The sequence below is a fragment of the Vipera berus genome (assembly GCF_964194415.1).
Source record: "Vipera berus genome assembly, chromosome: 4".
In the NCBI taxonomy this organism is placed as follows: domain Eukaryota; kingdom Metazoa; phylum Chordata; class Lepidosauria; order Squamata; family Viperidae; genus Vipera; species Vipera berus.
This window is the reverse complement of record NC_138206.1, coordinates 64,136,078-64,147,345: the sequence shown is the minus strand read 5'-3', so window position 1 is coordinate 64,147,345 and position 11,268 is coordinate 64,136,078. Positions and strand designations below refer to the sequence as shown.

The following is an 11,268-nucleotide window of genomic DNA, read 5'->3' as shown; positions in this document are numbered from 1 at the left end:
AATGAGATACTTGTAAAACTATTTAAGGCCTTAAAATGTATATGTTCTGAAAAATATGTATTTGTTTTAAATTCAGCATAAGCCTTGATGCAGACCCCAGCTATGAAGAAACTTAAAGAATAAACACATTCTAAATAATTCTTGAAGTGAACTTTCCATATTGAAACATCAAAAGTATGGAATGCTCATAGTAAAAATTTGTGCAGTAGCTTCTATAAGCATCATATTATGATCTCACTCAGTGCAAAGAGAAAAAGAAAGATCTTATATCATTTGCTATCTTCTAAGAATTAAAGAAAAGAAGTATTCCTATCATACTATTTCTTTATCGTGTAAAAGGTGTTATATAGATAGATATAAGATATAATAATCCAAATAAAAGTATGAGCTAAGAAAGACAAAAGAAAGTGTAGATTCATTCATTATACATGTCCAATACTGTAACTGCAACTCATTCTTCTTTATCCCATGTCCATACACAACTGCATACCAACCTGTTCGCCTTTTAAACCTTTCCGTATCTTAAAGGTTTTAAAGAAAAATATACTGTGGCTCAGTGGGTTAGGACGCTGAGCTTGTCGATCAGAAGATTGGCAGTTTGGCGGGTCGAATCCCGAGTGCCGCGTAACAGAGTAAGCGCCTGTTACTCGTCCCAGCTTCTGCCAACCTAGCAGTTCGAAAGCATGTAAAAATGCAAGTAGAAAAATAGGGACCATGACGGTGTGAAGGTAACAGTGTTCCGTGCGCCTTTGGTGTCTAATCATGCCAGCCACATGACCATGGAGACGTCCTCGGACAAGCGCTGGCTCTTCAGCTTTGAAACAGAGATGAGCACCGGCCCCTAGAGTTGGAAACAACTAGCACGCATGTGCGGGGGAACCTTTACCTTTACCTTTTTTTATACTGTGAACAAGAGCATTAGCCTCCCAAAGTTTTGGTTCCCATTTTATTCAGTACCCTTTCTCGAACATCTGGATGAAGATGCCAAAGAAACCCACTGAGAATTGTGAGTCATTAGGCAAATACCCATCCAAATCCAAGCCATTCTGGTCGTGGTCCCTCTCACCTCCCAAACCTCAGTAAGGTTTGAGAGTAACCCCTTCCCTCTGTCTCTGCCCTCTTGGCTGCCCTCTGTTGCATGGCAGCAAGCTGTCCCACAACTGCTTACCACCTTCTGGGAAGTCACAAATACCCCAGCCCAATATCAGCCACAATTCCCCTCTCACCACCCTCCACACTCCAAAATCCCTGCTATCCTGCTCTTTGTGGCTGCAGTTGAACTTTGCTGTTTTTCTGCTCCCATTGCTGATGTAAATAACCAGCTGGCTGCTAGGCCAGACTGGGCTGGACTTCAGCTGTGTGTGTGTGGGGGGGGGGGAAATCAAAAGAAGGCCTAGAGTTCCAGCATGCCAAACACCCCTGTATAAAAAAGCTCCTGGAGCACAGCATGCAAAAATGCCACTTTGCAGAAAATGTTCCTAGGCCAGGCTAAGAACAACAAAAACAGCCAAAAACAGCTGCAGAATCATATCACGCCAAAAAGTCTCTTCGCCTTTGCTGCTTTGAGCTTTTGGGGCTTTTTTATTTTTGGGGAATGCAAAGCCTGCCTCACCTAGAAGCTCTTTGCAAAGGGGCTTTTAGTATGCTGTGGGTCTGGGGTACTTTTGCCTTCTTTTTCAGAGCATGAAACCCAGGCCCAGCCCAACAGTAAGGGCACCCATTCCTTGTCAGCAGTGAGAGCAAGAATATGGCAAAGGTCAGCTGGGACAGTACAGCACAAGGTGGCAGGGGATGGGGGAAACATAGGTAGTGGCAGTGCTTTTTTTGTAAGAAAAAAGGTGCCGGAACTCACATCTTGTTAATCTTTTGTTTACCTTTCACATGTAGTCAATCACTGTACACAAACCCACACACCCGACAGTTGTGTAACGAGACATAACGGTCATCACCCGCAGTAAGCACTCAAAGCACAACCACATGACAAGCCGAGCAGTACCCCAAGCCGAGCAGCCAGACGAAGTACGCATGCATTGGACTCGACACACAAGCAGCCCGCAAGCACCGTTTTAATGATTTTGCCGCCCACCTGCTACGCTCGACAGGGAGATTCAAATCCATGGGGACCAAACATCAAATTTTCAAAGGTTACTTTTAAAACTTGGAATATCTGTCAAAAAAAAGGTGCCAGAACTGTGTTCCGGTGAGTTCTATGACAAAAAAACGCCCTGGGTAGTGGTATTCCTACAGCTTTCAGTGCAGGTAGTGTTCTAGGCTCCCAAATTTTGGTCAAGTGACCAGAAGGCCACTGCAACAGCTTTAACTTTGGGCATGGATCCTAAGTGTATTCATTTAGCACTGTCATTACTTTGAATGGTCACTGGGTGAATTATCATAAATCAAGGTCTATCTATACATTCTTAAACTGTTCTATAAGCTGACATACTAGAATTGTGGATCATATTTTTAATCTATACATAGCTTCTACTAGAATTTAGTATGCCAAATCAGAGGTAAGAAGTATGAAAATGTACTTTCAAGCATGTTGAAAACTGAAATATACTGTTCTGACCACAAAGAGGAAAAAAAGACAGGAAATGAAACATATTATTTAAAAATGATTTATTAAGAGAAAAATTCATAGTTATGTTTATTGTTATGGATTTACATTATATAACTTATCTGTACAGCCAAATGATGCTCCCATACACAAGAGGAAGCTTTCACTAGGTTTGGGAGTGACCATTATTTAGTAGATTTCAAAAGAATAGTAATAATAAATAATAACCTGGAAAACTTTCTAAGGTCCCTTTTGCAGACACTCAAAACTCTTTAGTAGGGAAGGAGGAGAAAGCACAAAAGGAGAAAGAAAAATGAAAAATCATGGAAGAATTTTACTTGTGAAATAATTAAGACTTGGCACCTCAACTGTATCCTGATAGTTTTATAACACAGAAATTAAACTGATTTCTACTTTTCAAGACAGAGTGAACTTTATTTAGTGCTGAACGGGGAAATGTGGAGACTGGGAGTACTCATTTCACTTGATACTTTTCCACTAGCTAATTGCAGTAGGCAGTTAATAACCATATCTTTGGCTTTGGTGGTCTTCATGTTCATCTCTTGGGATAGTTTCATGCTGATTTGATCTACATTTGTCATTATGAACTCTGAAGTCAAGATTTGAGTGGGAGATATGCTGCTGCCCATCACATCCATGATATATTGTTTATAAAGCTCTAGCACTTTCTCTTCCAAATAATTATTCAGAATTGAATTTGAGAGAGGCTGCTGATGGTGCATGATGCTGGCCATGATGCAGCATGATGAATTCCTTTGGGACGGTTTCCGCGGGACCTCAGCAGGTAATATTGGAATCGAATCTATTGCCAATGGAATCTCTGATGAATCCAAGAATGGACATATCCCACTGTCATAAATAGCATCTCTTTTAATTGAATTCATTGGCAGCACCTGATCACCAGCGATATGCAGGTCACTGTAGTTCTTACAAATGCTTTTACAAGAAGAAGGAACAAGGTAAGTGTCTTTGCTTATGGATGATCCCATACAGATTTCCACAGGTTCAGATGTTTGCCTTTCAAATATTGGATATTGAATAGTTTGTTTCAATGTGTCTTTCTTTTGTTTATTATTTTTGGGTTTTTTGGAAGAAACAGAGATCATAAATGTGTCCATGGATCTATAATTGCAAAATAAACTTCTATTTTGCATGTTGTCTGTTGATTCATAAGTGACACCATTTAATGACTTCAATTCATGTATTGCCTCTTCTGTTTCTGTTCCATAGAGTGTGTAATTCAAGAGCTCATGATAAGGGATTTTACAAAGATATCCTTCAGACAACATTCCTTGGCAGGAGGGGAGAAGAAAGAAAGATTATCAGAACATGCAAAATATTACTAATAAGAAATCAGAGCTGAGATCAAATATAATGTGCTGACCTTGAAATAAGTATCATATCTAAAGTTATTCTTAATTAATCATAATCCCTGTTTTAAAGCTCATGAAACTTAAGACAAACCAGCCATTCCAGCCAGGCAACATATTACCGGTGTATACATGCAAGGGTTTATTGATAAATCAGGAGCCAAATTCTCTTAGGATAGCCACACTCTTTGTTTCTCAGTATGAAAACCATGACAATGGAAGACCAATCTGGTCCTTTCCACTAATGAGACAAGGAACAGCTGTGGGAATTTGCTGAGACACTCACCACTAGACAAAGAATTCTACTTTTGGTAATTTGGAAAGTACAAGGGTATGCTACATTTATCAGCTACAGTAATTTTAATCACATACTTTGGCCTAATAAAAAGAAACAAAGGCCAAAAATAGCATTTAACCCTCCCCTGCAAAAGAATACCAAATACCTAAGAATCATATGATGCAAATCATATTTTTTTACCTTAATAAAATTGTTTCATCTTCCTTTTTTCCCATTCCACATCCTGTTTTTCTAATTCTGAATCTGCAAAAAAGGGTTTTTCCTCTATTTTGAATTGCTTATATTTGAATATAGATTGCTTTGGAAGACAATAATTTCTGGGGGGGAAATGTGTGTTTAAGCAATATATAATTTTAGCACTTCTGAATAGTAATAGTTTGGTTAACATTTAGAAGTTAAGTTTAAAATATTAGTAAAGTTTCTTAAAATTATTTGAAAAATAATAAATACTTTGCAATAATTTGACCCAAACATAGAAAACATACATTAATCAAGTGTTTCTTTAATAGTAATTATGCACTTAAAATAAGTTGTAAAAGAAAAGAATATCTGTAGCTCAGGCTTGAAGTGTGGGGTTCTTTGTGCTCTCTGAGCATGATTGTTTGCTTATACAGGTTTCATTACACAACTACTGACATATCAGTGAGTATGTGATTTGCTGCCTGTCTATATGCAGCAGCTTGCCCTGTCAGTTTTGGTGCAGATGTAATTTCTCCTTGGTGATTTCTTTGATTGAGGTATTTTTTTTCTGCACAATTGTTTGCCTGGCGCTGATCTGAATATGGCAGTGGTGGGATTCAAATATGTGAACAACTAGTTCTCTGTGTGGATGCCACTTCCGAAAGTCCATTCTGGGCCTGGGCAACAAAAAATTAGCTACCAGCTCTGCTGAAGGGGTGGGAACTGGCTGAATCCCTCCACTGGAATGTGGGTTGATAAAGGGGGATATGTTGTAGTCTTTTTGTTTGCATCCTAGGTTTTTTATTGTCTCTTTTAAGTTATTTGTAATTACGGTTTATGTCTATGTATCTACTGGTGACTGATTTGTCTGAATGTAAGCTTCCAGGAAATAATAATAATAATAATAATAATAATAATAATAATAATAATAATAATAATAATAATAATAATAATAATAATTTGGAAGGGACCTTGGAGGTCATCTAGTCCAACCCCCTGCTAAGGCAGGAAAACCTATACCATTTCAGACAAATGGCTGTCCAGTCTCTTCTTAAAAACTTCCAGTGTTGCAGCATTCGTAACTTCTGGAGGCAGGTTGTTGCACTAGTTAATTGTTCTAATTGTCAGGAAATTTCTCCTTAGTTCTAGGTTGCTTCTCTCCTTGATTTGTTTCCATCTGTTGCTTCTAGTCCTGCCTTCAGGTGCTTTGGAGAATAGCTTGACTCCCTCTTCTTTGTGGCAACTCCTGAGATATTGGAACACTGCTATCATGTCCCCCCTAGTCCTTTTCTTCATTAAACTAGACATACCCAATTCCAGCAACCATTCCTTATATGTTTTAGCCTCCAGTCTCCTAATCATCTTTGTTGTTCTTCTCTGTACTCTTTCTAGATTCTCAACATCTTTTGTATATTGTGATGACCAAAACTGGATGCTGTATTCCATGTGTGGCCTTACCAAGGCGTTGTAAAGTTGTATTAACACTTCACGTGATCTTGATTCTATCCCTCTGTTAATGCAATTCCCTAGCATTTTTTTTAAAATTTGGCTTGGTCTAAGAAGCTAATAGTTTTTCTTTTGAAACTGTGTTTGAGTCTGTCCTCATGTTATGAGATCAACAAGTTTTTGTCATGCCTTCTGCAGCTACTTGATGTTTTGATGCATTTGGCTAGTCTTTTTGTCCTACATAGTTGACTGTTGCAGTCTTTTCATTGTATATTGTACATGACCTTTTTTATTTTTGGGCTATTGTGTCATTTGATTTTATTAAGATGTTTTGAAGGGCTTTAACAAAAATGTCTTGTCCAATTTTGCACTGAAATGCAAAAAGGACAGTTTTAATGATCTTTTAAGCCATGGCTCCCCAACTTCTGGGCCACAGCCTATTTGAAACTGGGATGCAACCACCTGGCATGCACATGCTCATGCAGCTCAATTTGTGCAAATTGAGCTGTGGGCACATGCATGTGCGTGCCAGGCTGCCACTCACATGTGTTGAGCTGTGCACCAGCCCACCAGCTCACTGCTCACATGGCCCATTTCCCTCTCCCCACTCCAGCAAGGTTGCCACGCCACAAAGGTTGTGGATTACTGTTTTATGCAATAAAGAATGGATGGTTTAATTGCCTCAGCTTTTGCAAAACAGTACATATGTGACCAGGTATATTTATATGCTAATAACTTTCTTGAAATGTTGTCTAAGCTTGTTTGTTTGCTTGCATTTGTTTCATACCCAGCTAGGTAACATTATGCAAAGCTAGTAGTATAGAGTTTACTGCCAGTTTATAAGTAATAGTTTGCCCTGAAAATTTTGGTGGAGGTCTAGTTTTCTCCTTGATGGTTTTACAAACCTGGCTACAAACAGGATAGAAAGATTGGCACTGGATTTGCTGAGGAAGTTGGATACCTTTCTGGCGTAGTGTCATGTTACATCCAAGAAACAAATAGGTAAGCTCATAGAATGCAAGATTTCCAACTATCTTTATTAATGAAGAGTTAGGAAAACATAACAAAATGCTTCTAGTGACTGTTTTATGTTTCAAGAGCAAAACTTATATGTAGGAACAATAATCAAACCCTTTAGCACCTTTTTCTCATTGATGCCTATGCAACAGCTAATGGGACTCTTCTTTTTATAGGTGTAGTCCAGTTTTCATCTTTCATTTGCTTTTGCAGTCATCTGATTTCCTATCATAATTGTATCAAAATTAACTTTCTCACATAGCAGAAGATGTGCAGTTCTTGGTTGTGCTCAAAGCTGGAAGGCACAGTGAAGCAATACAAAAGCAAACACTAAAACACACGCGTCCTGGAGCTATAGCATGAATGAAAGGAAAAAGTCTGGCTTTGCTCTAGGTTCATGTAAGCTGGCACAAAGTCAGGAAAAAAATCAGCCTTGAAACAACCAACATTGTGGTCAGGAGCTGATCTAGAAATATGGAAAGCCCGAGGGAAAGCTTAACTAAACTACAAAATGTGGTATCAGAAGATGGCCATACAGATGTCAGTTTTAAAAGGACTTAGACACTTTAATGTCTAATGGAATGTTATTGCTACTTGAATGTCTGTTTCAATTAGTAGAAGACAAAAGGAGAGCAATAGAATTGTTAATCCTTATTGCATTGATGTGTATTATTGAAGATGTGTAAATAACTTTGTACACACTACATATTGATAACTTAAAGTAGCAGAAATGAGTATCATTTTAACACCCATTTAATTTTTTAGAACTAATTCTGTATTCACAGCTGGTAGAATGCCACTTTTAAGTAAAACATTGTCACTTATTTTACTTATTTATTTTATTTTTATTTTACTCATTAAGTGACAAGGAAAGGAAACTATTATTTTTTTTTATTCATCTGGTTTAAAACAGCAATGGCAACATCCACGTGACAGATAAGATACGTGGCCTAGTGGTAATCCACTAAGATCATGCTTTTTTTTTGAAATTGAAGTTGCTGAAGTAAGAATAATTATTATCTGGAGCAGGGGAAAGAGAAACATTAAAAGCAGATGAGTAACAGAACACATTTATTTTAAACAGGCTTGTACCATTACTGGAAGCAGCTCTCCAGAGTTCTGGAAATAATCTTTTAAGCCCAACTTGGAAATTTGAAATGTTTCCATGGAAGTCAGTAAAGCGCTTAAATGTAAAAGGAAAGAGAAGAGCAAAATTAAAAAGCACATGCAAGTAAGTTACAATAGAGATGAGAAAGCTGAATCCTGTTATATCTTTCACAATCATATCATACTGTCTGCTTATAGGCCAGGGGTGTCCAACTGCTGGCCCACGGGCCAGATGTATCATAGCGAAACCATGACCACCCCATTGCCAGCAATGGCAAAAAAGTCTCGATATGTCACGACACATCACGTGACATTGGGAGTTTGACACCCCTGTTATAGGCAAACATCAAGAAACCAGAGGGTCCACCAAGTTCAGCAGCAGAGACTTTTACAATATATTGTGTTCCTTGTTCAAGAATGTATCTCTTTTAGCTTACAGAATTCTGATGAACCTGAAGACAAATCTCAGCAGACCTGCTGTTGGCAACTGAATGTTATGCTTCAACTATTTCTTTATATCACTATATACAGTATGTGCCTTTTCTAAAGGAAAACCTAAATAAAATGCAAGGCTATTGGAGAAGAAAACACAACTGGTTTCAAGAAAATGGCAAAGAACATTCCCTTTATTTTACTAGTAAATAAAACTGAAAAACAGCCCTGGCTTTTATTGAACAACCATTAAGTGAATGGCTACAATGAATATATAGCTACCAGCCATGATAGACTTTAGCTGTACTTTGTCCAATAGTCAAAGGGTGAATGTTCTGCACAGAAAATATATGCAAACATTTATATTTGTTGTCTAAAGCTGCATCTTTATAGCTAGTGAGTTCCTACACTAGGATGACTGAGTAGGGAATAAATGATACATAAAGAAATGTCCCATTTCCAATAAAGTTTGTGTGAAATGAACTTTAAAAAATCAAGTTATCTTATCACTCAAGCATGTTGCAATAGTCTAGACAGAATGTGACCAAGGCATGGATAACTTGCTGTGAAATTATTACAGCTCAGATAAAAGTGATCTGTAAATTCATTAGCAACTGAGCCTTAAAGAAAACCCTCTAAATATGGATCTACACTTTCATTCAGATGCAAACCCATTCAAAACAGGCTAAACCCAGTGGTGGGATTCAAATATGTGAACAACCGGTTCTCTGTGCGGATGTCTCTTCCAGAAGTCCATTCTGGGCCTGGGCAACAAAAAATTAGCTACCGGTTCTGCTGGACTGGTGCAAACTGGCTGAATCCCACCACTGGCTAAACCTCAGTGTACTAGTCTGCTTTCTTACTCATCAATGCCACCTCAGTCTTGTCTGAATTTAACTATAGTTTGTTCATATCTACCTGATTAGTGAGTTTAAGTAATGTTCAAGATGTTGATTTGGATAGTAAGATTTTTATTTATGCATTATCTAATTTATATAGCCCAAAGACAACCCTGGGCAGCAAACAGCAAAGGATAAAACAGCCAATATTAAAACAGATTAAAATCTAAAGAACCACAATAATAAATATCATAAAAATAAAAATACTAACCATTAGGCAAAGGGAGGATAAAAATGGCTTCCTTGGTAATGGAACCACTGAGACAAATCTCTGCTTTTCAGGAAGGCCAAGACCTGACAGCATAACCAAGTCTTGAGAGTCTTTCAGAAAATCAAATGTGTTAGGTGTCATCAACATACTGATGACATGCAATGCCAATATTTCACATGATGTTTAAAAAAATGTTTAACATACATATTAAACAATATGGTGACAAGATAAATTATTGTAGGACCAAAGATCAACAGCCTACATGACAAATATAACTGCACAGCATTTTCTTTAGAACATGGTCTGGCAAGAATACAGTGCCAAAAAGATGCTGAAACAATGGCACCAAAAGCTATTAAGTGGCTCTGGAAAACTAGCAGGAATGCACTGCCCACATCTAATTTCTAATTTAGGTCATCTATCTAGGCTACAAAGGTCTCAGTAATCTATCCCAGCTGAAAATTCAATAAAAATGACTGCAGCATTGTCATTAATTGTCATTAGTTGTCTCACAATAAAATTATAGTGTCACTGTCAGCTAAAGACAGTGAAGGTAGTGTCTGCTGCCTATTTCTGCTGCATAATCTGCTGCATATTTTAGCAGTAGATAATAATAAACGTGTTCAACCTATTATGCTATATATAAATGTAGCACATTGTGCTGGTTTTGTCTTTGCGCATGCTTGTTCAGTTAACACATTTTTGGCACAGTCATGTTATCATTATGTGATATTTCATTTTTGGCATTTCTTAATGCAATGCATGAATGTGTCACTAATTTCCTTGAATTATTTTATTTTTGACTGTATTTAAAATTCTTACAAATTTAGGATTTGTTTATTTAAATTATACAGAAACCAGTATTTGCAGTGGAGGGATTGGTCTAGTGGTTAAGGCACCAGGCTAGAAAGCAAGAGACCGTGAGTTCAAGTCCTGCTTTAGCCATGAAAGCCAGTTGGGTAACCTTGGGCCAGTCACCCACAGCCCAATTCACCTCACAGGGTTTTTGTTGTGGGAAAAATAGGTGAAGAAAGATGTTTATTTATTTTATTTATTTTATTTTAATTCCATTTATACCCCGCCCTTCTCCGAAGACTCAGGGCGGCTTACAAGCTTAGCAGTAGCCTTCATTCTATGTATATGCCTGCTTATTAGGGCTTTCCCACACACACCAAGCGGCATTATTACAAAGTCAGCTTAATTGCCCCCAACAATCTGGGTCCTCATTTTACCTACCTCGGAAGGATGGAAGGCTGAGTCAACCTTGAGCCTGGTGGGATGCGAACCTGCACTAATTGCAGGCAGCTGGTGTTACTTAAGGAGGCATTAGCCCACTGCTCCACCAAGGCTGCATGTGTTGGATATGTTCACTGCCTTATTTGTAAAAATATAATAAATAAATAATCTACTCTTCACTTACCTATAAGAATCAAACTTCTCCTTTAAGGCAAGTTCAGTGCCCAGTTGTATAATGATGGACAGAAATGTGGCATAACACTTTGCATGTCATATATATATGACACACACACATGCAATACTTTTGTTTCCGTTAATGTGGGCAATACATGCAATACTTTTGTTTCCGTTAATGTGGGCAAAAATTTCTTTGACATGGCTGTCCCCCCTCCCCTACCCAATTCCTGACTGCATTTCTTGTGAAATGGAAATCCCCTAAATGTATTAAAAAAGGAAATGTACAAGTCCCTCTCTTGTGTCACAGTCTGTATAAT

General features: G+C 37.9%; 1 protein-coding gene across 4 annotated transcripts; it reads right to left on the bottom strand.

Annotated features, from left to right (window-relative positions):
- Nucleotides 1-2,651: 2,651 nt before the first annotated feature.
- On the bottom strand, nucleotides 2,652-11,008 carry TASL (TLR adaptor interacting with endolysosomal SLC15A4). 4 transcript variants are annotated; one of them, XM_081326667.1, is made up of 3 exons: nucleotides 10,959-11,008; nucleotides 9,539-9,648; nucleotides 2,652-3,869 (listed from the first exon to the last, which is right to left on the bottom strand). In XM_081326667.1, exon 3 carries the CDS (start codon nucleotides 3,865-3,867, stop codon nucleotides 2,992-2,994), a length of 876 nt encoding a protein of 291 aa, XP_081182793.1. In that variant the 5' UTR covers nucleotides 3,868-3,869; nucleotides 9,539-9,648; nucleotides 10,959-11,008; the 3' UTR covers nucleotides 2,652-2,991. The 4 variants fall into 4 exon arrangements, 3 of the variants coding, with proteins under 3 accessions (XP_081182793.1, XP_081182792.1, XP_081182791.1); XM_081326666.1 differs by lacking the exons at nucleotides 9,539-9,648; nucleotides 10,959-11,008 and adding exons at nucleotides 4,427-4,489; nucleotides 7,014-7,104; XM_081326665.1 differs by lacking the exons at nucleotides 9,539-9,648; nucleotides 10,959-11,008 and adding an exon at nucleotides 4,427-5,735.
- Between the last annotated feature and the right edge of the window lie 260 nt (nucleotides 11,009-11,268).